General features: G+C 36.5%; 1 protein-coding gene across 6 annotated transcripts in view; it reads left to right on the top strand.

Moving 5' to 3' along the window:
- Nucleotides 1-27,483, top strand: part of klhl13 (kelch-like family member 13) — a 178,235-nt gene that overhangs the window by 76,941 nt on the left and 73,811 nt on the right. For all 6 annotated transcript variants that reach the window (XM_028816087.2, XM_028816086.2, XM_028816089.2 and 3 more), the window contains one exon: nt 26,040-26,172. In XM_028816087.2, coding sequence (XP_028671920.1) covers nt 26,040-26,172 — 133 coding nt within the window. The remainder of the gene's footprint in view (nt 1-26,039; nt 26,173-27,483) is intronic.

Raw genomic sequence — 27,483 nt, 5'->3', positions numbered from 1 at the left:
ATAAATCTTAGGTTGACCCCATTTAAAATTCAGCGTACAAACATTTTCGTATAATTGCTTTATAAACAAGCTTCCATGTCCTTATTCACTACATTGGATTTGGGAATTAATTTGGGGATTTTAGCTCTAAACTATCATTCCTGGCTCTCAATGTATGTGACAAGAGACTCAAAATCACAGATGCAAAATAAAAAATGCTGAAAAGGAAAATTAAAATATTTGTCATATGATGCTGCCTGGCAATTTTTTTAGTTCAACACTTGGCTGACATATAATGTGCATGGGATGGAGGAGTGGGTACTGTGGCAGTCACTTATACCTGTAGTGTACGCTACTCTGTATTCCAGTTTTTGCAACATTTGTCTTGTGAACTTTTTTTACATATATTCAGAGAAATCTGTCATTTGTGGTGAGCTCTAGTGGACTTTCACAGTATCATAGAAAAAAATGGCAAATATTCATGATATGAGCAAATAAGACATGACAGGCAGTGTGGTGTAATGGTTAAGGCTTTGCACTTCAAATCCTGAGGTTGTGGGTTCAAATCCCACTACTAACACTGTGTGACCATGTGTCACTTGACCTGCCTGTGTTCCAATAGGAAAACTAAAAGAAATGTAATCAATTGTGTCCTAAATGCTGTAAGTTGCTTTGGATAAAGGCATCAGCCAAATATGTAAATGTACTGTATCGTCTCATCATTTAAAATCATTGTGTTATGAATAAGAGAGGTTATATAGGCTATGTTTTGGGAAATCATGGTATATGAAAAGAAAGTAGAAGTGATATATTTTTTTTTTTTTCTTAACACTTTTTAAAAGTTGGAAAGATTTGGACAGACATGACTGCCAACAAGTTTAAAACAATGGGCATCATGTCTTTAGAAGGGAGGGATGCCAGATTTGCAAACATGGTTTAAGGAATCTTAATACTGTGTTGTATGTGTTTCTTATTAGTATTAAGTGTTTTGGTGAATACTTAACTCAAGCTCATATAAAGGGTGCATCACAGTGTTGCAGTTGCATGCTTTCATATCTGTTTTTTTAACTGTAAAGTTTGCTTATTACTTTTAATTTGGTGACATCTCATTTTCACATGGGTTAAGGTAGCAATTACATTCTTACACAAGGATGACTTGGTGGAAGGGCAGGTTGTTTATGGATATGAAAGGCATGGTAGGGAGTGATTGTGGTGCAAATTAAATAGTGTTGTATATTTCTAAAATTTGTGCAAAAGCATTGGTGAAGGTAGCATTTCTTCAGAATTTTGCTGCATGAGTTTTTATAGCATTGGGCCATCACTGCTGAATACATTTTCAGAATTGTTAAATGATTTAAAATGAGCACTTTAGCAGATGATGTTACCCTTTAGAAGGTGGCTTGAAACGAATGAGTGTATATTCTTAATATTTAAAGAGAGAGACAGACTTGTTATTTTATTAAATCACTAACTTTTGTATTTTTAGTGGAAATCCTGTATTAGGTGTTAAGTATTTAACCAGTCTGAGCTGCAAGTTTAAGTTTTGTTTACATTTACTATGGCACACAGTTCTTTGATGGCAAATCAAGAATATAAATGCACAGTTGCTCTACATCTCTTCTGTAGTCAATAGTCCGTTATATTTATAAAAAGTGTTGTAGTATGGAAGTATTAAATGTTCTTTATTTAATGTTCAATGTGTTTTTGTAAGGCTCATTTAAAGTTGCATTTACATATTTTAGTTGAAGTTAGTACAGTGTTTTAATTTATTTTAAAGAGTTCAAAAAAAAATTTGTAATATACATAGGTAAATAGTTCATAATTAATGTTAAAAAGTGTAGTTCTCTGAGTAAGAATTTCGTTTTGCATATGGATGTTGGAATGACAATAAAAATCATTGATCAATCACTGTCTAAAAGCCTGAAAAGTAACTTCGACTAAGTAGTCCTCCTTTTGCCCCAAATAACTGAAAATTTCATATTCTTCGATATGCCGAAGTGAAGCTTGCTGTATGCTAGAATCCAGGTTCACTAAACTGGCATTGCACCCAACCCTTAAATATCATGAAAGTCAATGATCTACAGTAGGAACTAGTAACTGTTAAAAGGTAATGGGATAAACTGATGAGACTGCAGTGCTGTGAACTTTTATACCAAACATTAGAGGCAAGGAATATAATAATTAAGGAAAATCTTTAATACCTGCAAAGAAAATAAAAGGATTAACAGTAATGTTTATGAACACTTGATACCATTAATTAAAATAATAATTTAGAAATGAAGAACAACACCTGGAGAGAAAAAAATATAGTGAAAAAGTCGTCCCTTTATGGATTCTTTTAAGTATTTTTACCAGAAACAGAGTGACCAAATAAGGAAGAGCTTATTGCATTTAGCACAGTAGAAAAGTATGTGGTTAAGGAAATGGCTAAGTCACTTAATATCTTTCCTGAATTATCTTCGAAAATGTCAAAAACATGAATGTAGCTATAGGCAATACTTAGATGATACTAAATGCTTTGGAGACTACAGAAACCACTCCTGCTTATGAGTCTGTAGTGCTCTGCTGCTAAAATATTAGATTATGATAGGCACATACTGTATAATATTTACATTGAATTTCACATTGGTTTTGATAATGTTTTGGGAAATTAATAGTTTAGTTAGAGTTTACACTAATTCATATAGGCCAATTTAGAGTTGCTAGTCCAACCCAAGAGAGGAGAGGGAGACTTTGAAATGAAAACTGATGATTGAACCTTTGGTCATCCCTTTAATAAGTTGGATATTAGCAGCTGAATTTCTTTCACCATTGGACCACTTGTTTTCTTAATTTGTTGTTTCATCCTTGTCACACATCCTGTGGGAAAGTAGGATATGGTAGGAAAATAGTAAATACATTTTAGATCAGAAAGTCAATTGACCTAGGCAATATAAAATTCATCTTCAAACCACTGAGATCTGATGCATATCCATTTAACAAGTTAACAATGCGCTGTATGTAGTTCCTGAGTATATATAACAAGATAGCATTATAGCAGCCTCCTCTGGTGTGAAGTAGTTTTTCTTTATTAATTCATGAATCAAAACTCACTGAAAAAAGTTGCATTAGTTGCAGATTTCGTTGCAACATTATTTTTAGTCCTGGTGCCAAAGAAAGGGAATTCCAGTGGTCCCCAAGGATTTCAGACTAGTTGCTCTTAAATCATACATCATGAAGACCATTGAGAGGCTGGTCCAGAAACCGCTGCAGCCCCTGGTTTCAGAACATCTTAATCCTTTGCAGTTTGTTTTTCAGGCACATATACCGTATATACTAGAATATAAGCAGAGTTTTTCAGCACCCAAAATGTGCTGATAAACGTCACCCTCAGCTTATATTAGAGTCAGGTCCCGCTGCCCCCGCCAACCCGACAGAAAGCTGGAGTGTACAGTACACACACACACACACACACACTCACGAGTGAGCGAGATACCATATTGTTTTTGTTGACTCTCTTCTCCACTTACAGAGCTAGTTTATTGTTTTTCTTTGAAATAAATACTCAAACATTTAACCTACTGATGCCTCAATTAATGTACGGTAATTTTATTGGTATTTATTTTGATTATTGAAACTTACCGGTAGCTGTTGCATTTCCCACCCTAGGCTTATACTCGAGTCAATGTTTTTCCAGTTTTTGTAGGTAAAATTAGGTACCTCAGTTTATATTCGGGTCGACTTATACTCGAGTATATACGGTATGTGTGGAGGATGCTCTGATCTACATTTTTTGCAGAGCCTACACCCACTTGGACAAAGACAGCATCACAGTCAGGATAATGTTCTTTGATTTTTCCAGTGCTTTCAACACCGTTCTGTCTTATCAACTTGGGGTGACTGTCCTGTCTCCCTTCCTGTTTATCCTCTAAACAACAGACTTTCAGTATAATACCAGAAATATTTAGATGACTCATTTATCATAGGCTGCATTAATAATGGAGAAGAATTGTTGTACTGGAGGATTTCATCTTTTGATGCAAGGAGAACCACCTGCAACTCAACAGTGACAACACAAAAGTGTTAAGAGGCGGATATCCAACAAATCAAAGAACCTCCGAGACCAGTCACCATTCAAGGGGAGGACATGGAAGTAGTGCTGGGTGGTATGACCAAAATTCTATATCACGGTATTTTTCAAAATGATACCAGTTTCACGGTATTCAACAGTTTCTTTTTTTTTCCAGTACATGAGTGGATGTTAACGACATTTTCCACTGCAGTTTCTGCAGTAGACAGGCTAAGAATGACCTATTCCACTGTCATGAGAATTGTACATTGTACAAAAAAACATTTTAATGTGCACACACGTATTAATACAGGTTTGCATGGCCCCATAAAGTGAGTTTTCAAGGGGGTGGCACTAATGAAGAGAAGAAATCACATTGCATGACAGCTGCAGTCAAAATATAGAACCTTTTTATTGAACAAATTTTACAAACAACTTAGAACTATAATTTTGACATATTTTCAACCATCCAAAGAGGCAGTTAGACTTAGTAAAAAATCCAGAGGTGCTTGTCAAAAGTTGTATTGCACTGAACATGTCTTAGAAAAGGAATAAATAGTAAATATTTTTTGTGAACCAAATACACTTTCTGTTAATGTTACCAATCCCTGTCCACTGACACATTAGCTATATGGACTGTAATGGCGGTGGTTATCTCGATCGACCGCTTGCTTTTTTTGTTATAGGCAGTACCTTTGGCAAACATGTCTGACTCGATCATCCTCTAGCTTTTTCAGTTTTACCTGAGGACATGGAGGGTGCCAATCTTCATTACATATATTCATGGTACACCAAAGCATGTTTGTGGCTGAGGTGGTGCAGCAAATTCCTCGTGTTGCCGCCTCTGGCAACAACTTTAGCTTGACAGCATTTGCAGTAAATAGTTGTTTGGTCCACATCTGACCTTTTTAAAACCAAAGTATCTCCAGAGAACCGACACGGCTCCTTTATTTGGCAAAAGTTCTTCTGTGTCATCATGTTCAATTTTATCATTTGCTACAGCTTCTGAATATTCTCTGACCATTTTCACCACTCAGTACCTCCACTAACGCATATACTCCGTTGCATGTGTTTTTAGCAGTGTAGGACTGAAAAACGTCCCCCCTTAAACAGTTTCCCGCTGCAACTTGTTCCGAACGTTGTTTAAGTTATTTAAACCGGTATTGTGGTATAAGAAAAATTCATTTTTTATTTTTGTTATGATGTGGTTTTCGGTATGAACCGGTATACCTCCCAGCACTACATGAAAGTGGTGTAGAGCTGCAGTTACCTAGCGCCACTGTACAAGAAGGGCCAGAGCTGATTGTACTTCCTCAGGTGAACTGGGTCTTTTGATGTATGCATAAAACTGGTGGGAAATGTTCTATTAGTTTGTAGTAGCCAATGTATTGTGCTACACTCTTCTGTGAAAGCACACAAACTTATCAGGAAAGCCTACTCAATCACACTGCTGACCTGGACACACTGGAAGCTGTTGTGGAAAAGACTGTGTTGGCAACATTGAATGCCATCACGAAAAATCCTCTCCATCCCCTCCAGGAAGTACTCTATTAGAGCACTTTTAGCCAAAGGCTCATTCTGCCACTGTATGCTAAGACATGCCACTGTCAGGCCAGCAAGTTAAAATGTGTGTTAAGTCATCAATTCTGTGACTTGCTGTGGGACTGAAGAATATTGACATTCCACCTAAAGAATGATCAGCTGAGACATAAAAATATACAAAACAATTTGAAACCTGTCAGTCCATCAAGCTTGTTTTGTTTAGCTAATAACTAAGATGTCCTAGGATTTTATCTAGATATTTCTTAAAAGGTTGTCAATGTTTGATTCAGCTGCATGACTCAGTAGTTTGTTTCAGACAACTCTTTGAGTAAAGAAGTGCTTCCTGGGTTCATCTCTAAGTACACACCCCCTTAACACTAGAATTATCAGAGCCAACGAAAAAACTCATAAATTCAGCCCACCTTAAATCCCTTCGCACCTCTCCATCAGTGTCTTTTACCTTCTAAATGCCTCAATAAGCCCAAGCAGCCTGCTATACCATCCCCCCACTGCCTCAGAACAGGCAAGAAGTTCACCCAGTTCCTGCCTTGATTGATTATCTGGGAGTGAGCTACCCAGAATTGTAAGGGGAAATAATTTGATATGTGTTTTGTGTCTACAACAATCTGTATAAACACATCGTTAAAACAAACGTTTTTCATGTTTTAGTAATAAATGACAAAATGTAGACCTGAACTGTATAATGTGTGAAGGCTGATGGCCAAATATCAAATAAACACTTTCACAAAAGGTGCAAGTACAATACGACAGCATCTGTAAGTAAACTGCTGACTTATAATCCAATCGGAAAACATTGTCGCAATAACGAACAGTTTTATTCTCCCAGTCACGTTCACGCTGTCCCTTGCACCCCCCTCCTGTGATCTGAATCTAACTAACAGCGCCAGTATAAATTCACACTCGATCTGACGCTGTTCGTTTTCAAATAATATTGACTAGTGCATTTTTTTTTTTTTTTTAATTAATTTTATTGTAATCATTCCATACATATAGATCAATTTTTACAAAAAATAGGATTGAAAGCAAATCAAACCCCACCCCTGAGAAGGAGAGCATGGCCAAAGAAGTAATACTTAAGGCTTGAAAACATGCCTAAATTATTGAGTTTAATAGGGCAAAAAAAAGATAAATGGAGAAGGAAAAGAAAATTCTTCTTATTCTAAAATATTATTGATTAAATCCTGCCAGGTTTTGAAAAAATTCTGTACAGATCCCCTAACTGAGAATTTGATTTTTTCCAATTTCAAATAATACAAAACGTCGGTTTCCCACTGACTTATTAGAGGAGAGTTAGGATTCTTCCAGTTTAACAAAATCAGTCTGCATGCCAAAAGTGTAGTGAATGCAATCACAGTTTGCTTGTCCTTATTCATTTCAAATCCATCTGGAAGAACACCAAACACAGCTATTAGTGGGTTAGGAGGGATTGTGACACCAAGGCTGTCTGAAAGGCACTTAAAAATTTTGGTCCAAAATGAAGTTAATTTGGTGCATGCTCAAAACATGTATGCTCAAAACATGTGACCCGGTGAGGCAGGAGCTTGGCTGCAGTGTTCACAGGTTGGATTTTGCCCTGGAAACATTTTGGACAGTTTTAAGCAAGACAGACGATATATAATTTCGATATATAATTTTGAGTTGAATAATTCTATGCTTTGCGCATATGGAGCTCGAGTGAATTCTCTGCATTGCTACCTTCCACTACTTTTCTGATATATTAATTAAGAGATCTTTTTCCCATTGTCCTCTTGGATCTTTAAAAGGAAGGGACTCTGATAAAATTTTATAAATTGCAGAAATGGTGTCGAAGTCCTCGAGGTTGAGCAGTATTTTTTCTAGCATGGTGGAGGGTACGAGATGAGGAAAATCAGGCAGGTTCTGTTTGACAAAGTTTCTAATTTGAAGATAGTGAAAGAAATGTGTAGCTGGAAGGTTAAATTTGGAATGTAATTGTTCAAAGGATGCAAAGATGTTGTCTATATAAAGATCTCTGAGCAATTTAATCCCAAATCTTTTCCAGATATTAAAAACTGGATATGTTTGCGAGGGTTGAAAGAGGTGGTTCTCTTGCAGGGGTGCCACAGAAGATTTTCCATCTTAAATTGCGTTCTAATTTGGTTCCATGTTCTGAGTGAGTGAAGCACAATTGGGTTTTTAGTATATTTGTGATAACTTGCATTATGGAGCGCAGAGCAGAATATAAAGAAGTGCTGCAGGGTTTTACTTCTATTGCGGACCAGGCCTGTGTATGTTCATTTGTTTGTGTCCAGGTTTTTATGGCTTGTATGTTTGCTGCCCAGTAATAAAACTGAAAATTAGGTAGAGCCATGCCACCTTCTGCCTGAGGTCTTTGTAGGGTCGCTCTTCGGATACGTGGGTTTTGAGTTCCAAATAAATGAGGTTATGGTTGAATCTAAATGCTTAAAAAATGATTTATTGATATATATTGGGATGTTTTGAAATAAAAAAAGAAGCTTAGGAAGGATATTCATGTTAACAACGTTAATTCTTCCGCTAGAGTGAGATGAAGGGTTGACCATCTATGCAAGTCTTGCTTAATTTTTTCCATACAGATGGCGAAATTTTGTTGATAAAGAGCTTTATGTTTACTTGTGATATTTACCCCTAGGTATTTAAACTGATCTGCTATGGTAAAAGGTATGGTGTCCAATCTGATATTATGCTTGTGAATTCACTGGAAAGAGTATACTTTTATTCAAATTAATTCTGAGACCAGAAATCTTTTGAAAATCTGAAAGTGCTGTTAAAACTGCAGGGACAGTGTTTTCTGGGTCTGATATATATAAAACCATATCATCTGCATATAGAGAAATTTTCTGTTCCAGTCCTTCTCGGATAATCCCCTTTATCTGATAAGAATTTCGACAGTGGACCCCCAGTGATTCAATGGCGATTGCAAACAGCATTGGTGACAAAGGGCATCCTTGTCTGGTGCCACATTCTAGTTTAAAGTAGTCTGAACAAATGTTGTTAATACAGACTGAGGCTTCTGGACTAGTATACAGTAGTTTGATCCATGCACAAATATTCGGGCCAAACCCAAATTTCTCCAATGTAGTGAAAAGGTAGTTCCATTCAATCATATCAAATGCTTTTTCTGCATCCAATGATAATAATATCTCTGGGGTGTTTGACTTTGCTGGTGAATATATAACATTAAACAGGCGTCGGAGATTGGAAGATAAATGTCGGCCTTTAATAAATCCAGTTTGATCCTGTGATATTACCGAAGGCAGCACTTTCTCCATCCTTCTAGCTATGATTTTTGAGAGCATCTTATCATTATTCAGAAGTGAAATTTGGTCTGTATGATGCACATTGTAACAAGTCCTTATTTTGTTTAGGAAAAACGGTGATTAATGCTTGATGAAAAGTTTGAGGTAGAATTTGATTGTCTAGCTTCCGTAAATGTTGCCAATAAGAGGGGAGCTAGCTGAGCGGAGAATTTCTTATAGAATTTTATAGGGTAGCCATCAAGGCCTGCTGATTGCCCACCTTGAAGTGACTTTATAGCATCTAGTAATTCTGATCGGGTCAGAGGTTTATCCGGTTCCTCAGCACTAAAAGTATCTATTTGTGGTATCTGTAATGTATCCAGAAATGCATTAGATTGTGTGTTGTCTTCTTTAAACTCAGTAGAATATAAGGTTTTATAGTAGTCTGTGTGCATTATATTTTTATGGTCAATGATTTCATCTCCATTAGTGTTGGTGATTACTGGGATTGCATTGCGGACTTCTTGCTTGTGGATTTGTTGAGCTAAAAGCTTATTAGCTTTCTCTCCATGTTCGTAGTAATGATGTCTTGATTTATAAATAAGTTGTTCAGTTTCTTTAGTTGTCAAGATGTTGAGTTCTGTATGCAGAGCCTGCCTTTTCCTATGGAGAGCCTCACTTGGACGCCTGGCTTGTTCTTCATCTATTCTAGTAATTTCGCTTCTTAGCTCTGACACTTTCTTGGTTTCTAATTTATTTCTGTGGGAAAGATATGAAATAATCTGTCCTCTTAAGAAGGCCTTTAGAGTTTCCCAGAGTGTTCCTGTAGAGACCTCTGAGGGTGTGTTTGTCTCTAGGAAGAAGCTAATTTGTTTGGATATAAATTCTGTACAGTTCTCGTCTGTTAATAGAAGTGGGTTAAGGCGCCAGCTGTGAGGTGAGTGTGGGGGGTGTAAGGATTTTAGCTCCAAAACTAGAGGTGCATGATTGGAGATTACAATTGTGTCATATTTACAAGATTTAATCCTAGGCAAGTAATTTTTATCTATAAAGAAATAATCGATCCTTGAGTAGCTATGATGCACTGGTGAGTAGAACGAATATGTTCTTGAGTTTGGGTTTAGAAACCTCCAGGGGTCTGATAAGTTGTTGTCGGTTACAAACTGTGTAATTGTCTTTGCAGTGTTAGATGTCGTCCCCCCTGTGGCAGGAGTCCTATCTAAGAGTGGATTTAAAACGTGATTCAGGCCTTTAACATTCCATCTCACAAAGTTAACTGTCCCATCGTGGAGACATTGATTCTGAATTTTTAATGTCATTTTATAGTCTTAACTGGTGGTGAGGCAGTTTTAATCTTAACTTGTGGGGAAATTGGAAATTATTGCCATACAGCCTATTGTTGCGTTGATAGTTATAAGAATTAAAAGGATAGATTAGATATAGCCTGCTCTCCTCCTCTCCCCCCGTTATCCCCCCACCCCCCCCCATTTTGCCTCCCCACATGAGGCTAGACCGCACTTCACAATGTCCCAGTCGTCTGACATACCGAGAGACAGAGCACGTCCAAAACAAAACAAGACCATGCAGCGGCGTTTGAGAATTAAAATGTAGAGATATCTATTGCAGCTAAAGTTTAAATTCTATCTGCCAAAGATATAATCATTAACAGCCTATATGCTTAAAGTATAATCTTCAGCAATTGTAAAATAATAAAATAATAAAATAATGAACCCTGGGAATGGTGTTGAAACATGGTCTAAGATAAGCAAAGTAAATCCTAATGCAATAATAGAAATAATAATAAACCAAGGGTATGATGTTAAACAGTCATCATCATCATTAAACTGCATAATATTTAAACTAATAAATAATAACAATAAAATAAATAATAGTATTATTACTTCAAGACCTCAAGCCCAGGTGCATTACACAGTATTCACCAAATTAAAATAAAATAAAACAAGTGCAACTTGGTGATGACATCTTTACCAACTGAACCATCATTTAGGCAAACTGTATTAATATGGACCTTGCTTCAAGCTAAGCTATATGCATAAATAATATACCTGCAACTTGCATTTGTAATGCTATTTGTGGTATAGCCCTACGGAATCGTATTAGGGCCACGGTGAAGAAAAAAAATAATACGGACACAGGGAAGAAAAAAACAAACTATATGTCGAGAATACAGTCAACATTTCCACTTTATTCTCGCCATTTATGTTGAGATTAAAGTCGACATTTCCACTTTATTCTCATAGTTTACTTCATAATTAAAGGAGAATGTCGTAAACTAAACTTCTTCCTAAAATCAATGTTTAATTTACTAGATTTTGTCAAACCCCGTCATAAGTTAATGCAGCACATTAAATGCTTTGTATTGTGTTCCCCGACCCAGTTGTTAATCAGTACGCTTCTTAAACTGACTTCCTCCGCACTAAGAGGAGACAGCGATCACCATGCAGAATCCATTCACTTCACGATATTCCTGTTTCTGAAAATTTAGAATGCTAAGATAAATACTTGATATTTTCATTATCATTTTCATGATGAAATGCATTAAAGCAGGTATTAAACATGCACGGTAGTAAGGCGGTAGTGCTGCTCCCTCGCAGTAAGGGGTCCCCAGGTGAATGTTCAGTGTAGAGAACTTTATCGCAGGTGTGACGAGGCTCCAAAAAACTGGATGTATGAATGGGTATTGCACAGGTTTAACTTAAATATTGTATAAATGTTGGGTTTGTGATGTGGTGGTCAGAGACACGAACACAGAATTCAGTGCATGTTCTTCTGAGCGGGCTTTCTTTATTGCATGCGTGCTGTCTCTATCTGACGTACTAAAACCCCAGTTCCTATCTGTCCTTTTTCTTTCTCCTCATAGCCAATCACCACACGATAAACGTCTTTGTGAAATTAAAGCTAGTTATAAACTTAGCCCACGGAGTGTTCAGAACTTTAAAAATATCTTCGTTATACATGTTTAATTATGCCATCCATTCAGAGTTGCGCCCATCTCTGAACGAGTCGCCAGCACATCGAAGGATGAATACAAGCAAAACATATACTATCAGGGGCAATATAGCACAACAAAACCCCACATCCTACATGACTTTGAAAGGAAACTGAAGCGCGGAGTAAACCCACCAGAAAAACATGCAAATGCAAGGCAGGCACGCCGCCGTGCCCCCATATGATTAATGCATGCTTTAATGCATTTCACCATGAAAATTATATTAAGTACTTATTTTAGCATTCTAAATGTTCAGAGAGAAGGAAGATCATGAAGTGAATGTATTCTGTGCGGCGATCGCTGCCAGCGCCTCCTCTTAGTGCAAGAAGAAGTCAGTTTAAGAATCACTTAACACAAAGCATTTAATGTGCTATATAACTTATGACGGGGTTTGAAAACATGTTGTCACACTATTACACAGTACCCAGGTACATTACACTGTATTGAAAACAAATAAAACAAGTACAACTTGGCTTGCAGTATTATCCAGTAGTATAGAAACAGTATTTACACATCTGATCCTTTTAAAACTAAAGTATCTCCAGGCTCTCTGTCCATTTTCACCACGCATCATTCCTATGCTACCGCCCACTATTTGGTGGTGTAGCAGTGAAAAAGAGCCCTAGTGCAGCAAATCTGTGTTTAGCGGTGTAGCAGTGAAAAAGGTCCCCACTTGAACAGTTTCCCGCTGCGCCACGTTCCGAACGTCGTTTAGGCAATTTAAACCGGTGTTGCGGTATAAGAAAAATCCATATCATAAAAAAAATAAAAAACGGTTTTCGGTACGAACCGGTATACCGCCCAGCACTAAGCTATATAAATAAAATTTATTATCTCTTTCTCTTCTGGTTCGTCCTGCTTCCACTTCAAAACTGATCCTGCCCACACGCAGCCGACACGGCATTTCTCGATTCCTATTTGTCCTCCTCCAAACCCTTCCCCACATTCTTCCAGTACGATTCCTGCAACAAAACTTTTTAAACGCGAACCTCACTTGCTAAACACAAGAAAAGGCATTCTTCCCAACAACTATAGGAGTGCCAGAAATGCAATAAGAAGTTCACTACACAGGAATATCTGACTAATCACAACAAAACTCATTCACAACTCTTGCAATGCGACATCTGCAAAGCAATGTTTCCAAACCAACGCAGTCTCAGCAGACAAACACACTATCCTCTTCGTGTTACCACAGGTGGTACTTCATCTAATTCCTGTCTTCCAGTCCAAGAGTACAACATTGGGACTCCAGACCAGCAGTGAAAACACTGTCATGCACTATACTTGCCTGCTGAGTGTAATACATCCAACAAGTACTCGAGATGCTGCCACAACGGTAAAGTAGCTTTACCACCTTTGCAGGAGCCACCTTCATCTTTACAATAGCTTCTTACACAGCAGACATCAGAAGCTAAAAATTATCATGAACACATTCGAGAATACAACTCTTCTCTAGCGTTTGCTTCCAAGGGTGCATAGATAACTCGACCTCCTGGCTACAGACCATACTGTTTTAAAATACACGGGCAAATTTATCACCAAATCTCTCCACTATGCACTAACACTTCTTCCTCTCCAGGATATGTTCAGTTGTATGTTTTTGACACAGCGCAAGCTACTGAAGTACGCTTACAAAATAAAGCAAACTCTGCATGCAGCGAAAATTTACTTCTCCAGCTTGATTCCATGCTCAGAACCATCAACCCCTTCGCTAAATCATTCAAATACATGCATGAAATTGCTCAGTCCAGTCCAACAGCATCTGTACGAATGGTTTTCAAGGAAAACCCTAGGCAGGATTTACGACGATACAATGCTCCGACATGTCACACCGATGTTGCAGCGATTTTCATCGGAGAAGATGGTGAACCACCTGCCGAAAGGGACATTTGCATCTATCCCATAGGCAACTCCTGTAAACAGATTTCCATGCTCAATATGAATTGCGATCCTATGGTTTACCCACTTTTATTCCCTTACGGAGACATTGGCTGGCACAAAGATTTACAACATGTTACCGATAAAGGAACCGCCAAGCGAATAAGGCTTACTCAATGCCAATTTTACGCGTACAGATTAGAAATGAGGAATACATTTAGTATTTTGCACTCCAGCGGCAAACTATTCCAACAGTACGTCGTAAATGCGTATGTTAAAACAGAGGGCGCGCGTCTCAACTATCTTGGATTACATCAACATGATCTGCGCGTGGAACAATACAAAGGGCTATCAGACGCACTGCAAGCAAACGCTGAAAATAACAACGTACGTGTAGGCAAAATGATCATAATACCGTCCACATTTCCAGAAAGTCCAAGATACATGCAACAAAACTATCAGAATGCCATGGCCATAGTACGTAAATTCGGAAAGCCTGATTTTATTTATCACTTTCACATGTAATCCTGCTTGGCCGAAAATTCTGCGTGCACTGTCGGATACCCAAAGACCAGAGCATAGACCTGATATTGTAGTACGAGTAGATCTTCCGACTCATTATCTGTCGTCTCCACCAAAACACCTATTCACAACTGTGTCTTTCAAGAAATATTTATTTCTTCTTGATTTCTGAATTCCTTTCTTACAGTTTTCTGTTCCTATCTTACACTGCGTATGCTACGGCAGGCTTCGGCTAGTTATTGTTAATATTGTTGTATTGTAACTGTTAGCTCACTTACTGCTTAAATGCAGGCAAATCATATTAAAGCTTTATTCTTAAATACTGCAATATAATCTTTAAACCATAATACTTGAAAGGTGTCTAGAACTTCTATAGTGAATGTAGGTATCGGAATTTACTACAGTTGTTACAGAAGATGAACTGGACTAAATATAAAGGTTTGCAAAAATATAAAATTGAAGAGAATTGTATGCAACACTTTAGAAAAAACATAATCCATGAGTATATTATATTCTTTAACAGATTTCAGTTCTTCAAAGGAAAAAACAAATTCCACACATAAAAACAATATTAAAGTTGCATAACCTCCTGACAGAGGAAACATGCAAATGTGAGAGCCAGGGTTCATGGTTTGCATCTGGAGCATGCAGGCTTTGAGTTATAGCAGACAAAATGGATAGATAAATGTGCAAAACTAGGCCAAGTGGTTATTTACAATGTACTGTAAGATATGTTTTGGGTATTCCAATGAGAAGGTTAAATCTTTGCATCCTTAGATGCTGTGCCATTTTCAATGAGCAGGATGCCATGTACTTTAGTAGAATACTGTGAAGAGAAACAATTCTCTTCATACTGTAATTAATCTTGTTTGATTCACAAAATGCCTTATCATGGTTTCCTGTGACTGGCACTATTTGTTTGCAATTTGTGGATAATAATCTTTTGAATGTGTTTTTTTTTTTTTTGCACACTTTTTATTTAAATGTTTTTTTTCTCTATAAAATATTTTCTACTTTTTTATTATTTGTTAATTTTAAAAAGTCAGCAATTCTGCTGTGCCTCACCATTCTCCTATGTTTCCTTGACTTTTAACTCTAAAATTCCATTAATAAAAAAAAATATATAATTTTTCCTTTACATCTTGCCTGAAGAAGGGACCTGAGTTGCCTCGAAAGCTTGTGTATTGTAATCTTTTTAGTTAGCCAACAAAAGATGTCATTTTGCTTGACTTCTCATTTCACACAGCATAAAGAATGGACTGAGGAACGCATCTGCAGAGTTGTTGGGTGGTGACAACACTGATTGGAAGAGTTCTCCCAAATACTGAGGAAACCACCAAACATAGTATTCATAATGTTTTAAATCAAAGTTGTTTTAAAATTGCAACTCTGTCTTGGCATTTATTCCTAAAAGCAAAATTGCTTCATCATGTTATGGCTTTGAATAAATGTCCACCTACATGAAACAGTAAAAGATACTAATTACTTTTACTTACTCTGACATATTTTTTTTTTGAATACATGCAATATTGTTTGGTTTTGACAACTTAGTTAACACAGGCAAGTGGCCAGTTGCATTAGCTTATTCAGAAATCTAAGGTTTTAATTTGACATGAAAGAAATGTTATGAAGTATAAACAGTTCAGTTAGATTTATAGTCACTTCCTATATGCAGAGTACAATGAAATACTTATTTGCATATTGGAGTAGCACTCAACACACTTTCAGTCATATCTCCCTTGTATACTGCTAACATTATTTTTCATGTGAATTAATGAGAAGGTGCAATATGGCACAGTGGGCAGTGAAAGTCGTGAGAAGTAAGAGCACAGTGCAGAAGAGCAGCTCATGCACAATGTTTTTAACAGGCTTGATATGGCCAACAATGTTGTTTGTGTTACATTAAGATGCAGACAAACATTCAGTATTGTAACATGGCTGGACTGGATGCAGTGTAGGTCTTAACTGCATATAAAATAATGGCATATGTTTATGGAAAGTTGCAGGCTGAAGTAGTGTGGGTAGTGACATGGAATCCCTATTAAACATTAGTGGGAGATTTTTCTAACTAGTACTCAGATTTGCAGATGACATGAAAACTGAAGGATACCAAATGCTGAGGAGGCAGCAATCCATTTCAGTCCTCGGAGATAAGCTAGTGTTTAAGCAAACTCTGAAAAAGATTTATATTTTTACATTGACACAACCATCACAAGCAGTTTGAAATACAAATAAAATACTAGATTATGTTGGAAGTTAAAGGAGTTGTGTTCAAATTTTAGTATGTTAGTAGAGAGTGCATATTGGAGTGCTGTGTGTTTTCCTGCTCATCACACTTCAGAATAGGCATACAAGAATTAGAAATTATGCATAGAAAGACGTACATGTACTGTGACTGCTTATGGGAATGAATTCTGTTTAGTCTTGAATTGAGTAGGAAATGGAAGGACCTATGCCTAGATATAAGAATCTCAAGAAATATGGACAAAAGTTGAGAGAACTGAATTTTGTCAGCTAAATAATGAATCATGTTCTTGGCATCATTAAGGATAAGCCCCTTCACATCCTAAACCAGGCGGTACTGCTTCATATTAAGAGTTGGGTAAATTGGGAACCAGCTCTTGGGTCATGTGTTTACGTTAGTGACCCTCCTAACTCAAATGTGACAGGTAGTTCAAAAGTATTTCTCTTTACAAAGCACATTGCTCAGGCATCCTACAGCAGTTGATGGGAATCAGTACAGTAGAAGTAATTAGTACAGTAGAATATGGCAGCATTACTATCAAAAGCCTGAGGGAAGCTACCAGGATTTTTTTTCTGTTTGCGTCATCTGTGTGAACTCGGAAGCAATGTATTTGATCAGTTGCTGCATAATAAAATATAATGCTTCTACTTTCCCATATTTGGTACACTGCTCCAATTAGTGGTGGAGCAGATATTAATAATAATGCTTTTTCCACTTTTAAGTCAAGTAGCAGAGTTCATTCTTGTTTCCGCAGTGTGGTAAGACGGAGCTTGATATGAAACCTTCAGTTCACAGGCAGTATATTAATATATTTCCAAGTCACAGTATCAGACATCTTTTCAAATATAAGGAGGTAATAAAGTAAATTTAAAAAGCTATTTGATTACAGTGAGAAAGTAAATTTTGAAGATTTTATTTTGTATTGTGAATAAACTTTTTATTATAGGTTTATGTTTTCTGTGGTAAATGCAAGTTTTTGTTGTATTTAATATGTGACATCTACCTCTGTTTTGTTGCTTATCTGTTTCTCTAGAGTTTTTCTCAAGGATTTATTCAGATATATCGAACAGAAAAACTTACATTGTTAGCTCCTGCCACTTTATATTATCTGATAAATGCCTCTGTGCTATTTTTGCTGCTTGTAACTGTAATGTCCAGCTTTGTTTGCAGTATTTCATGTGCACGTTGTTTTGCATCTGAATTAAAATGATAAACCTTGTAGCTTGGCACCATGATTGATGCAGTGTAGGATAGAGGTTGTTGTATTATTGCAGATAAATCATTGATTTATAGCCTCCAAGACCACACTTTTCTGGTGTGACTAAGTCAAGATATTAATAGGCACTTTAAACCTCTGAGTGAATGATGTCAACAGCACAAGGTGGAGATAAACTGATTTCTTGTATTATATATTTAAATAGGACAGGAATCACTATCACTTTAAAACCGTGACCATTGATTTACACTATAACAAGTTTAAACTGTTCAACCCACCAATCCTTTTAGGTTAATAAAATGATTGTTTTTTTTCTTTTTGAACTTGCTTCTTCCTTCAAGATTGTAACAAAACAGGTGCTGCATTCTGCGATTTATTATGGTAACATAGCAGATTATTTATAAAAAAAAAAAAAAAAATACAATCTTGCACCACGCTTTCATAGCAACATACTGGAAATGACCTTGGCAAAAATACAATTTCAATAAGTTGTTTTTAATGCAATTGGTGATCTGTTAGTTATTTTTAGGTTAGTTTTTATAACAGTTACAAAAGATCTTAAAGTTTCAAAAGTTCATGTTTCTATTCTAAATTTAAAATTTTTCACTAATTACTATCCCTGCTATGCCTCATGAGGCCAGAAAAGCATTTTACATAAGAGACTGTGTCTTTTGAGAAATTAAGAGTGCATACATTCTGCATGAGGAGGATGTTGATGTTCTGTCCCTTTGATGTTTTGAAGTTTTATGCAGTATGTTTATTGAATGCCTACAAGCGTACAAAGCCTAAACAAGTTATCAAATTATTTAATAAAAACTGTCCCAGGGGTTCAGATTTTAGGCATCCATAAACAGGCACAACGCTGTATCTGAACTTTTAATATCATTTATACATTAAAAAGGAGTATTTGTGAATTATGGAATAATTCTGACTAGTACACTTATTCTGGAGTGTATGATAGAAGGAAGGCTGAACTACAAATGTCTAAATTACACTATTTGACTCTGAGATGCTCTTGTGCATTGGACAGTGTGCAGTTCTAGCAAATATACCAGTCCAGCTGCCAAGAATATACAAAGTGACCCAGCAAGTACTGGTCAACATATCCTGTCAATTAATCTCCATCCATCGATTTTCTTAAAGCGGACATCTATTTCATTGTCGTGTAGAGCTCATTACTGTAAATACTTTCTGTAAAACATGATGCACTGCTTTAAGCAGGATGCATTCAAATTAGTGAATAGTTAAAACCATTAACCACATGGAGTGCCAGGGACAATTTGCACGGGGACATTGAGTCAAAGAGGAAAGTACTGAAGGAGAAATGTACAGGAAGCGTAAAGTAACAACATATATTGAACAGACTACATCATATGATGATAACCACAAATTTTAAAAGTTTGTGTCAAAATTAGCCAGTAATGTTGCTTACAAAGACAAACTGACATCAGTATAGTAATCTAGAAAAGCGTTTTTAATTTTTTTTTATTTTTAAGTTGTTCTTTTATAGTTGAAGGTGCTGTGCATCTTGACTCTTTTTGTTTGAGGGCTTTTATAGCCACGATGGAATGTAAAATAACTGTTTTTAGGCAAGATTGGGAGATGAAAGGAGAATCTTAGGAAACGTATGGACAGTGGGCAAAAGTCCAAAAACAGCAACAAACCACAATACCAAATCCCAAGTGATAATACCAGAAGTTGAAATGAAAGGTTATTGCAGAAATCTGTTATGCTAAAGTTCTTAAAGAAATGAGAAAGAGTGCGGGGATAGTTTGCTAACACCACCAAAACCTGAATGAAAACTAAATGGTGTTGAGTAAAATAGTGGCAAAAAATATAAACTCTATAGAAAGATAAACAAAAAAAGCAAAGCAAACATCAAGAAACCTACTAAAGCAAAAACAATAATTATTCGGCAAAAAAACAAAGTCATTATTTTTCCTCTTCAGGCCTCTCCCAGGGTGTGCGCATTGCTTAAGCTGTTCACCTAGACAATCTTAGAACATTCACCTGCTCAAATCTGTAGCCTCATCTGCATTTTAGCGTTTCTCTATTACATAATATCTAGTCTTTTCAGTGTTGTGCCATGTTGCAGTCTTGAGTCTAACATTTTAAACACCAATTAAGGACAATTTTATTAATTTAAAGTTCATACTCAGCCAGCTTTAGCAAAGTGTAATCAAGTCAATATCTGAAGGCCCCTTTGGCAGTACAGCCTGCTACACAACTTGGCAAATAATGTATTACAGTACACTACCATTCAAATGTTTAAGAATACCAGTTTTCTGTTTTTTTTATTAACATTTCTGCAGTACAAGTCCACTGAATATACCTAATAAACTGTCAGGAGTTAAGATAAAATAAAAACGTTTAGGTTACTAAAAACAGAAAAATATTATACCATTTCAGATTTATACAAAAAGACCTTTTTCAGGGAACAGTAATGGGTTAACAACTTACAGTTTTTCTGCGGAAAGTGAAGTTAATTGAGCCCCGCAAGTTGATGCAAACAATTCCTACAGGTGTAATGTGAACATTCTTGAAATTATAATGGCCGGAGACTTTAATTGTGGTAAAAGTCCAGGCCTGGATAGGTCTCATGCCACAAAGGCTTTTAACATCTAACACTGCAAAAACAATTACACAGTAGTTGTTTACAACTTTTCAGACCCTTGGAGACTTCTAAATCCAAACTCAAGAGCATATTCCTTCTTCTCACCAGTACATCACTGTTACTCAAGAATTTATCATTTCTTTATAGATAACAATTTTTTGTCCATGATCAAATCTTGCAAGTACAACACTATTGTTATCTCTGACCATGCGCCTTTGATTATGTAGCTCAAATCATTATGCCCCACATACTCATCTTCTCAGCTAACCCACTTTTATTAGCTGGCAAGAATTGTACCAAGTTTAAATCCAAGCCTTTTGATTTTTTTTTAAGAGACAAATACATCCTCAGAGGTCTCTGCAAGAATACTACTCTTTTGAAGTCATTTTTAAGAGGACAGATTATTTCATATTGCTTCCACAAAAATAAATCAGGAAATCAAGAAGGCATCAGAGTTAATCCGTGACATTGCCAGAATAGATCAAGAACACACCAGGGGCCTCCTGTATAACGCCGTGCGTAGAACTCACACTACAACATGGCGTAAGCACAAAAGTGGGAATGTGCGTACGCACAGAAAAATCCAGATGCAGGAATCTGTGCGTACGCAAACTTTCACGTTCTTCCACTACATAAATCCCAATCAGCGTGAAAAGTAACACACGTGCACGCGCCTTCTGTCCCACCCCAACTCGTCCCAGAATTATGCCTCTTTGAATATGCAAATCGATATAAATAGCCTTCTGTGAAAAGACAATGGGAAAAGCACAGGGGGAAAAAATATAAGAATTTCAGCGAATACCAAGTGGAGGCAAAGGAAAAACGTACTATTTGTTGGTTTAAACAGTGGTATAATCAACAAAAGAAAGTTGATCGAGTGACATAGTGTCGGAGAAACTCGAAAGCTCAAGTTCACAAAGTCGCACAGTGCCCGAAATAAAAAAAGTTGTCACATATCAAAGTCGGTGTGAAAAGGCTACTCGTAGCGGACCGTCTGAGTGTCATATGAAAGCTTATTAGGGTAAAGAGAAAAAAAATAGGCACACAGTGGGGGGAAAAAAGCACGAAATGTCAACTTTATTCTCGAAATTTCCACTTTAATCACGTAGTTTATTTTGTCATAAAGTAGAACATCATAAACTTCACCTTAAAATCGTTTATTTTACTAGTTTCTCAAGTAGCACGTTAAATGCTTTGTTCTGTGTTTGATCTTCTATGTGCTCTGTGTGTGAATCACTACGTGCTTCAGTTCTTTCTCTTTCTCCGACAGGACACAGAATCCATTACATTTGTGATATTACAGCTCTCTGAATAATTAAAATACTGAGATGTATACGTGATATCTTTTTCATGATGATAGGAATGAAAGCATGTTATTAAACATGGGAACACGGTGGCGCAGTGATTGTTCATATCTCACGCAAGAGGTTTACTGCGCCATGTGCGACCTTCGATGAAATAATTTATTACAGAAGTACTGTCTCTTTCAAACGTACTAACCTCCAATTCCTGTCCTTACTTTTCTTTCTCCAAATACCCAATCACCACACAATCAGCTCTGTAATAGACGTTAAGCCATCTGTAAGCTTAGAACGCCGATTCTTCAAAACTTTTAAGGAACATTGAAATATTTTCGTAGTACATGTTTAATTATTCTATCCGTCTATCCTTCCAGTATCGCGTCAGCACTAGCAATAATACAGCACAAGGCAGGAGCTATCCGTGAACTAGCTAGCGCTGCGGCACCGTGTCCACACATGTTTAATTATTAACAATACAGATTATTTAAATTAAGTTAAAGTTTTATCTGTATACTATAAGGAACATATTTTGCTGCATTTCATCTTAAAAATGATATCATCATCATACGCGCTTTATAAAGTGGCGCAGGTTGTGCAATATTATAACTGTAGTGCAAGTTTACAGTGGGGTAATTGTACTTATAAGTACAAACAGTTCTACATGGAGCACTTGATGGACTGATTGAGTGCGTTTATAGTTCTTGGGATGAAACTGTATCTGAAACGCGAGGTCCGTACAGGAAAGGCTTTGACGCATTTTGCCGTGGCTGAGGTAGTGTGTGCTTGAAACTGTATACCGATAATTCTCTTTCCGATCAGCTGCTGCTGTGATTCCCCACTCAGATACAGTGATATAAATACTCCAAGTAGTGCAGTGAGAGTAATATGGAAAAAGATGATCCGCTGTGGCAGCCCTTAACAGGAGCAGCTAAAAGAAGAAGAAGAAGATGCAGTGAGTGTAACAACGCTAAAGCTGTTATGGTATTTGGAATACTATGGCTATTCCCTGGACCATTATATTGCTACAGGTTAATTACAATCAGATGCATTACACTAATAAACAATATGCAGTTAATTTCAGTGTATTTATAAAGCCGCTTCAGGAATGTGGGTCTAAGAAAGAAATGGTAACCACACAACAACAGTAGCACTGCTTTGATGCTGGGTGCCGGCAGTCTGCAAAACCGAGCGGAGAAATTGCGTACGCCAGGGTATGAGGTACCGTGGAAATGTGCGTGGCTTTACGCCAAGCTTAGGTTTTATACATCGTGATTTGAGCGTGGAAACGTTTGTACGCAACATTTCTGTGCGTACGCACCGTTTATACATGAGGCCCCAGGTTTCCAAATGAGGCCCTTAATAGGAAAAGACAGGTTTTGCATTCAGAACTCAACTTCTTTACTACAAAAGAAACAGAACAACTCATTTTTAAATTGCGACATTATTACTATGAACATGGAGAGAAGGCTAATAAGATCTTTAGCTCAACAAAACCACAAGCAGGAAGATTGCAGTGCAATACCAATATTACCAAAATCATTGACCATAAAAAAATAATGCACACCTTTATAGACTTATAGACTTTATAGAGTTCTTATATTCTACTCCATTTAAAGATGACAAGACATAATCTAATGCATTTTTCGATTTATCACAGATACCACAGCTATATACTCAGTGCAGAGGAACTGGATAAACCTCTGATGCTCTCTGAATTAGTGCATGCTGTAACCTCATTCACAGTGGGAAAGCAGCAGACCATGATGCCTAGCTACCCTGCAGAATTTTATATTAAAAAAAAAAAAAAAAAATCTTAATGAATTTAGGTTCCTTTTTATTAGCAACATTTTCAGAAGCCAAACACAATAAAATTTTATCTCAAACTTTTCACCAAGCATTAATTACTGTCTTCCCTAAGAAAAAATGAGGACTTACTACAATATGTATCATGCAGACCAATCTCACTTCTGAATAATGATGTTAAGATACAGTACTCTCCAAAATTCTAAATAGAAGGATTGAGAAAGTGCTTCCTTCAGTAATATTACAAGACTAAACCAGATTTATTAAAGGCAGACACTTAGCTTCCAATCTTCGGTGCGTATTTAATGTAATATATTTACCCACAAAGTCTAACACCCCAGAGATCTTATTATCATTGGATACAGAAAAAGCATTTGATATGGTTGAATGAGAATACCTTTTCACTGCATTGCACAAATTTGTTTTTTGCCCGATCATATGTGCATGGATCAAACTACCGTATACCAATCCAGAAGCTTCAGTGTGTATTTACAAGATTGTTTCAGACTACTTCAAACTTGAACATGGAACTAGACAAGGATGCCCCCTGTCACCACTGCTATTTGCAATCACCAGTGAGCCATTAACAGTTCACTTTCGAAATGCTTCTGAGATAAAGGGGATTATCAGAGGAGGACTTGAACAGAAAATATCACTATATGCAGATGATATGGTACTATATATATCATCCCCAAAATATTGTGCCTGCAGTCCTAACATCACTAAGAAAATTTCAAAAGATATTTGGACTACAGTTAATTTGAATAAAAGTGTGCTCTTTCTAGTGAAACTCTCTAGCACACAATATTGGATTGGACACCTTCCCTTTCATCATCGCAGATCAGTTTAAATACCTAGGGGTAAACATCACAAGTAAACATGTCTTTTTCAAAAAAATTTTGCTGTCTGCATAGAAAACCTTAAGCAAGACTTGCGTAGATGGTCTATCCTCCATCATACTTTTTCTATTTCAAAGCATCCCAGTATACATTAATAAATCATTTTTAAAGAAATTAGATTCAGTCATAACCTCGTTTATTTGGAATTCAAAACATCCATGCATCCAAAGGGTAACCGTACAAAGACCTAAGGCAGAAGGTGGCATGGCTCTACCTAACTTTCACTTTTATTACTAGGCGGAAAATATACAAGCTGTAAAAATCTGGACATTGTCACACAGGCTTGTTCCACAATAGAAGTAAAGTCCTTCAGTACTTCTTTATATTCCTTGCTTTGTGCACCAGTAAATACAAGTTATAGTCAATATACTAACAACCCAATTATACTTAATTCACTCAGAATATGGAACTGATGTTAGAAGTACTTCAAGATAGAGAAGCTTTTATCTGTGGCACCTTTGCATGATAAACCACCTTTTTCCACCCTCTCGAACTTTCACAGTTTTTAATATTTGGAAAACATTTGGGGTTAAATCACTTAGAAATTTGTACATGGATAACGTCTTTGCATCCTACGAACAATTACACTCCAAATTTAGTTTCCCATCAAAACAATTTTTCCAGTTTCTTCACCTCCCACCTACTTCTATTCCAGAAGAAATATTAATCAGTCTTGAGGACTCAGACATTCTATAATATATAAAAACATTTTAAAGTCCCTTCCCAGAGTACAGTGGGAAAAGGATCTCTTACTCAACATTTCAGAAAAGGCAGCCATGCACAGAATTCACTCTAGCTTCATATGCGCAAAGCATACAATTATTCAACTTAAAATCTTTTATCGGGCACATCTGTCTCATTTAAAATTGTCCAAAAAGTTTCCAGGGCAACATTCAACCTGTGAACGTTGCAATTGAGCTCAAGCCTCATTGGGCCATATGTTTTGGGCATACACCAAATTAAAATCATTCTGGACCAAAATCTTTAAATGCCTTTCAGACAGCCTTGGTGTCACAATATCTCCTAATCCATTAACAGCTATTTTTGGTGTTCTCCCAAATGGGCTTAAAGTGGAGGAGGACAAACAAATGTAATTGCCTTTACTTCACTATTAGCACATAAACTTATCTTGCTCAACTGGAAGAATCCTAGCTCACCTCTTTTAAGTCAGTGGGCAACTGATGTTATATACTGTTTGAAATTGGAAAAAAATCTAATTCTCACTTAAAGAATCTGTTCAAAACATTTTTTTAAACCTGGCAGGATCTAATTAATAACATTTTAGAATAAGCATTCATATTAGGGAAAAGATTTCTCTTCCCCTTTTTCTACTTTTAAAGTTTTACTCTGGCTGTTGGCCTTTCTGTCTTTCTCTTGGGTGGGGGTTTAACTGAATTTAGTTTTGTCAAGTTCGACTTGCTTATATGGAATGTTACTTGCTTTTAATAAATTCATTAGAAGAGAAAAGAAAAAGATGCACGCAGAAATAGCACAGTTTCCAGTCACATGTTTAAATGAGTGGAGAACTCAGGAATGTTGCTTGTCAGTAAAAATGCTTTAGTTTAATGGTTCATTTTTTTTCTTGTTAATATAGCTTAAGGTTACCTTATAAATGTGCTCAAATTCTTGGTGAAAGTGTAGTACAGTGATTTGGGCAATTAGCATAACTGAACTCTCTATGTTGTCTCATAATAATCTCAAACTTTATATCTTTCCTTGTTCCAGGGTTTTGATCAACTGCGGATAGAAGGCTTACTCTGTGATGTAACGTTATTACCTGGAGATGCAGATGAAGCCTTCCCAGTACACAGAGCAATGATGGCATCTGCTAGTGACTACTTTAAAGCAATGTTTACAGGTAATTAAAAAAATGCATAGGTCACATATGGCATTCCAGATATCATGCTTAATGAGAAAAGTGGAAAATGTTTTCATTATTTTCTTAGCAAACACAATCAAAAATTGCTATTATATTTAATATTGATTATACTTCTGTCTGAAGTGGGAGTTTCAGGACAGCTTTTCTTGTTGCTGTTTCTGTTGGAATTGATTTGAATAAAAAAGGGTGGGTTGTATTGTTGTTGAGGCTTGATGAAACTTTAAACACTTTGTTTTTCAGTATTACACCTAGAGGTTCAGTGTAAAGAGTTATGCCTTTCAGCAAGTTGATAGTGTGTATTCATGTAAATGTGTCATTGGAGGGTTGGGAGTATTGAAATTGGCTCAGATGCTTCTTGCATGCAGCAAGGGATTAATCCTCTTTTGGGCCATATTTGCAGTAAGAAGACTATTTTTAGATATCACATCAGTCAGGCAGCAATAGCTCCAATATCAAGACTACCTGCAAATTTAAGTCTTTTTTTCATTGCATTTGCTCCTTGTAACTGACACTCCTTGTTTAGTATGCATGCCCAGTCTTTTTATCTATACTTGAAAAATAATAGTGTACAGAATCATACCATTGAAAATAATATACGTATGTCAGACTGTGGCCACATTGTAGTAGGTACATCCTTTGCCAGACTAGAAAATGGGAGCTGTTGGCATAGTGACCCAAATTGATCTGATCAATTAAATGACAGGAAGTCATAGCAGCTTCAATTAGGCAGTAAACTATGTGATTCTGAAAGTTGTACACCTAAAGGTGTACTTTCCAAGGAATAAACAGTACAAATGACAGACATCGTCTTAACCATCAGCATCAGATGCAAACATGACTGTAGTCAAGTACTTCTTTAGAATTCCCTCGATAAATGGCCTGAACCCCTCAGTACCCATTCATGTACAAAAGGGTCTCAAACTCCTTTTCCATAGTGTTACACTGGCTGGAAGTAATTTCTTGGTTTTTTTTTTAATATAGAACCTATATTATTTCTGTAAAGGATACATTTTTATAAGTTGCCTTGAGTCACAGTGAGTCCTAAACAAAGAACAGTAATAATATTACATTGCTTGTTATTGTTCTCGTTCTGCAATATTAGAAGTGTCTCCTAGCATTTATTTTAATTTTCTTGGAAAAAGCAATATAATAGTTTTTGGTAACTTTGGCTTCAGAGATAATAAACTTAGTCTTTTTTATACATCTGTTTTATCTGTTGAGCTAGGTTAGCGTTGCTTTTTCAGCTTCAAAGTCTCTGGGACTTTTTCACACCTTTAGTTCCCAATTAAT

The sequence above is a fragment of the Erpetoichthys calabaricus genome, chromosome 12 (genome assembly GCF_900747795.2).
Source record: "Erpetoichthys calabaricus chromosome 12, fErpCal1.3, whole genome shotgun sequence".
Lineage (NCBI taxonomy): Eukaryota > Metazoa > Chordata > Cladistia > Polypteriformes > Polypteridae > Erpetoichthys > Erpetoichthys calabaricus.
The sequence above is the reverse complement of the archived record's forward strand: the minus strand, read 5'-3'. Positions and strand labels throughout refer to the sequence as shown.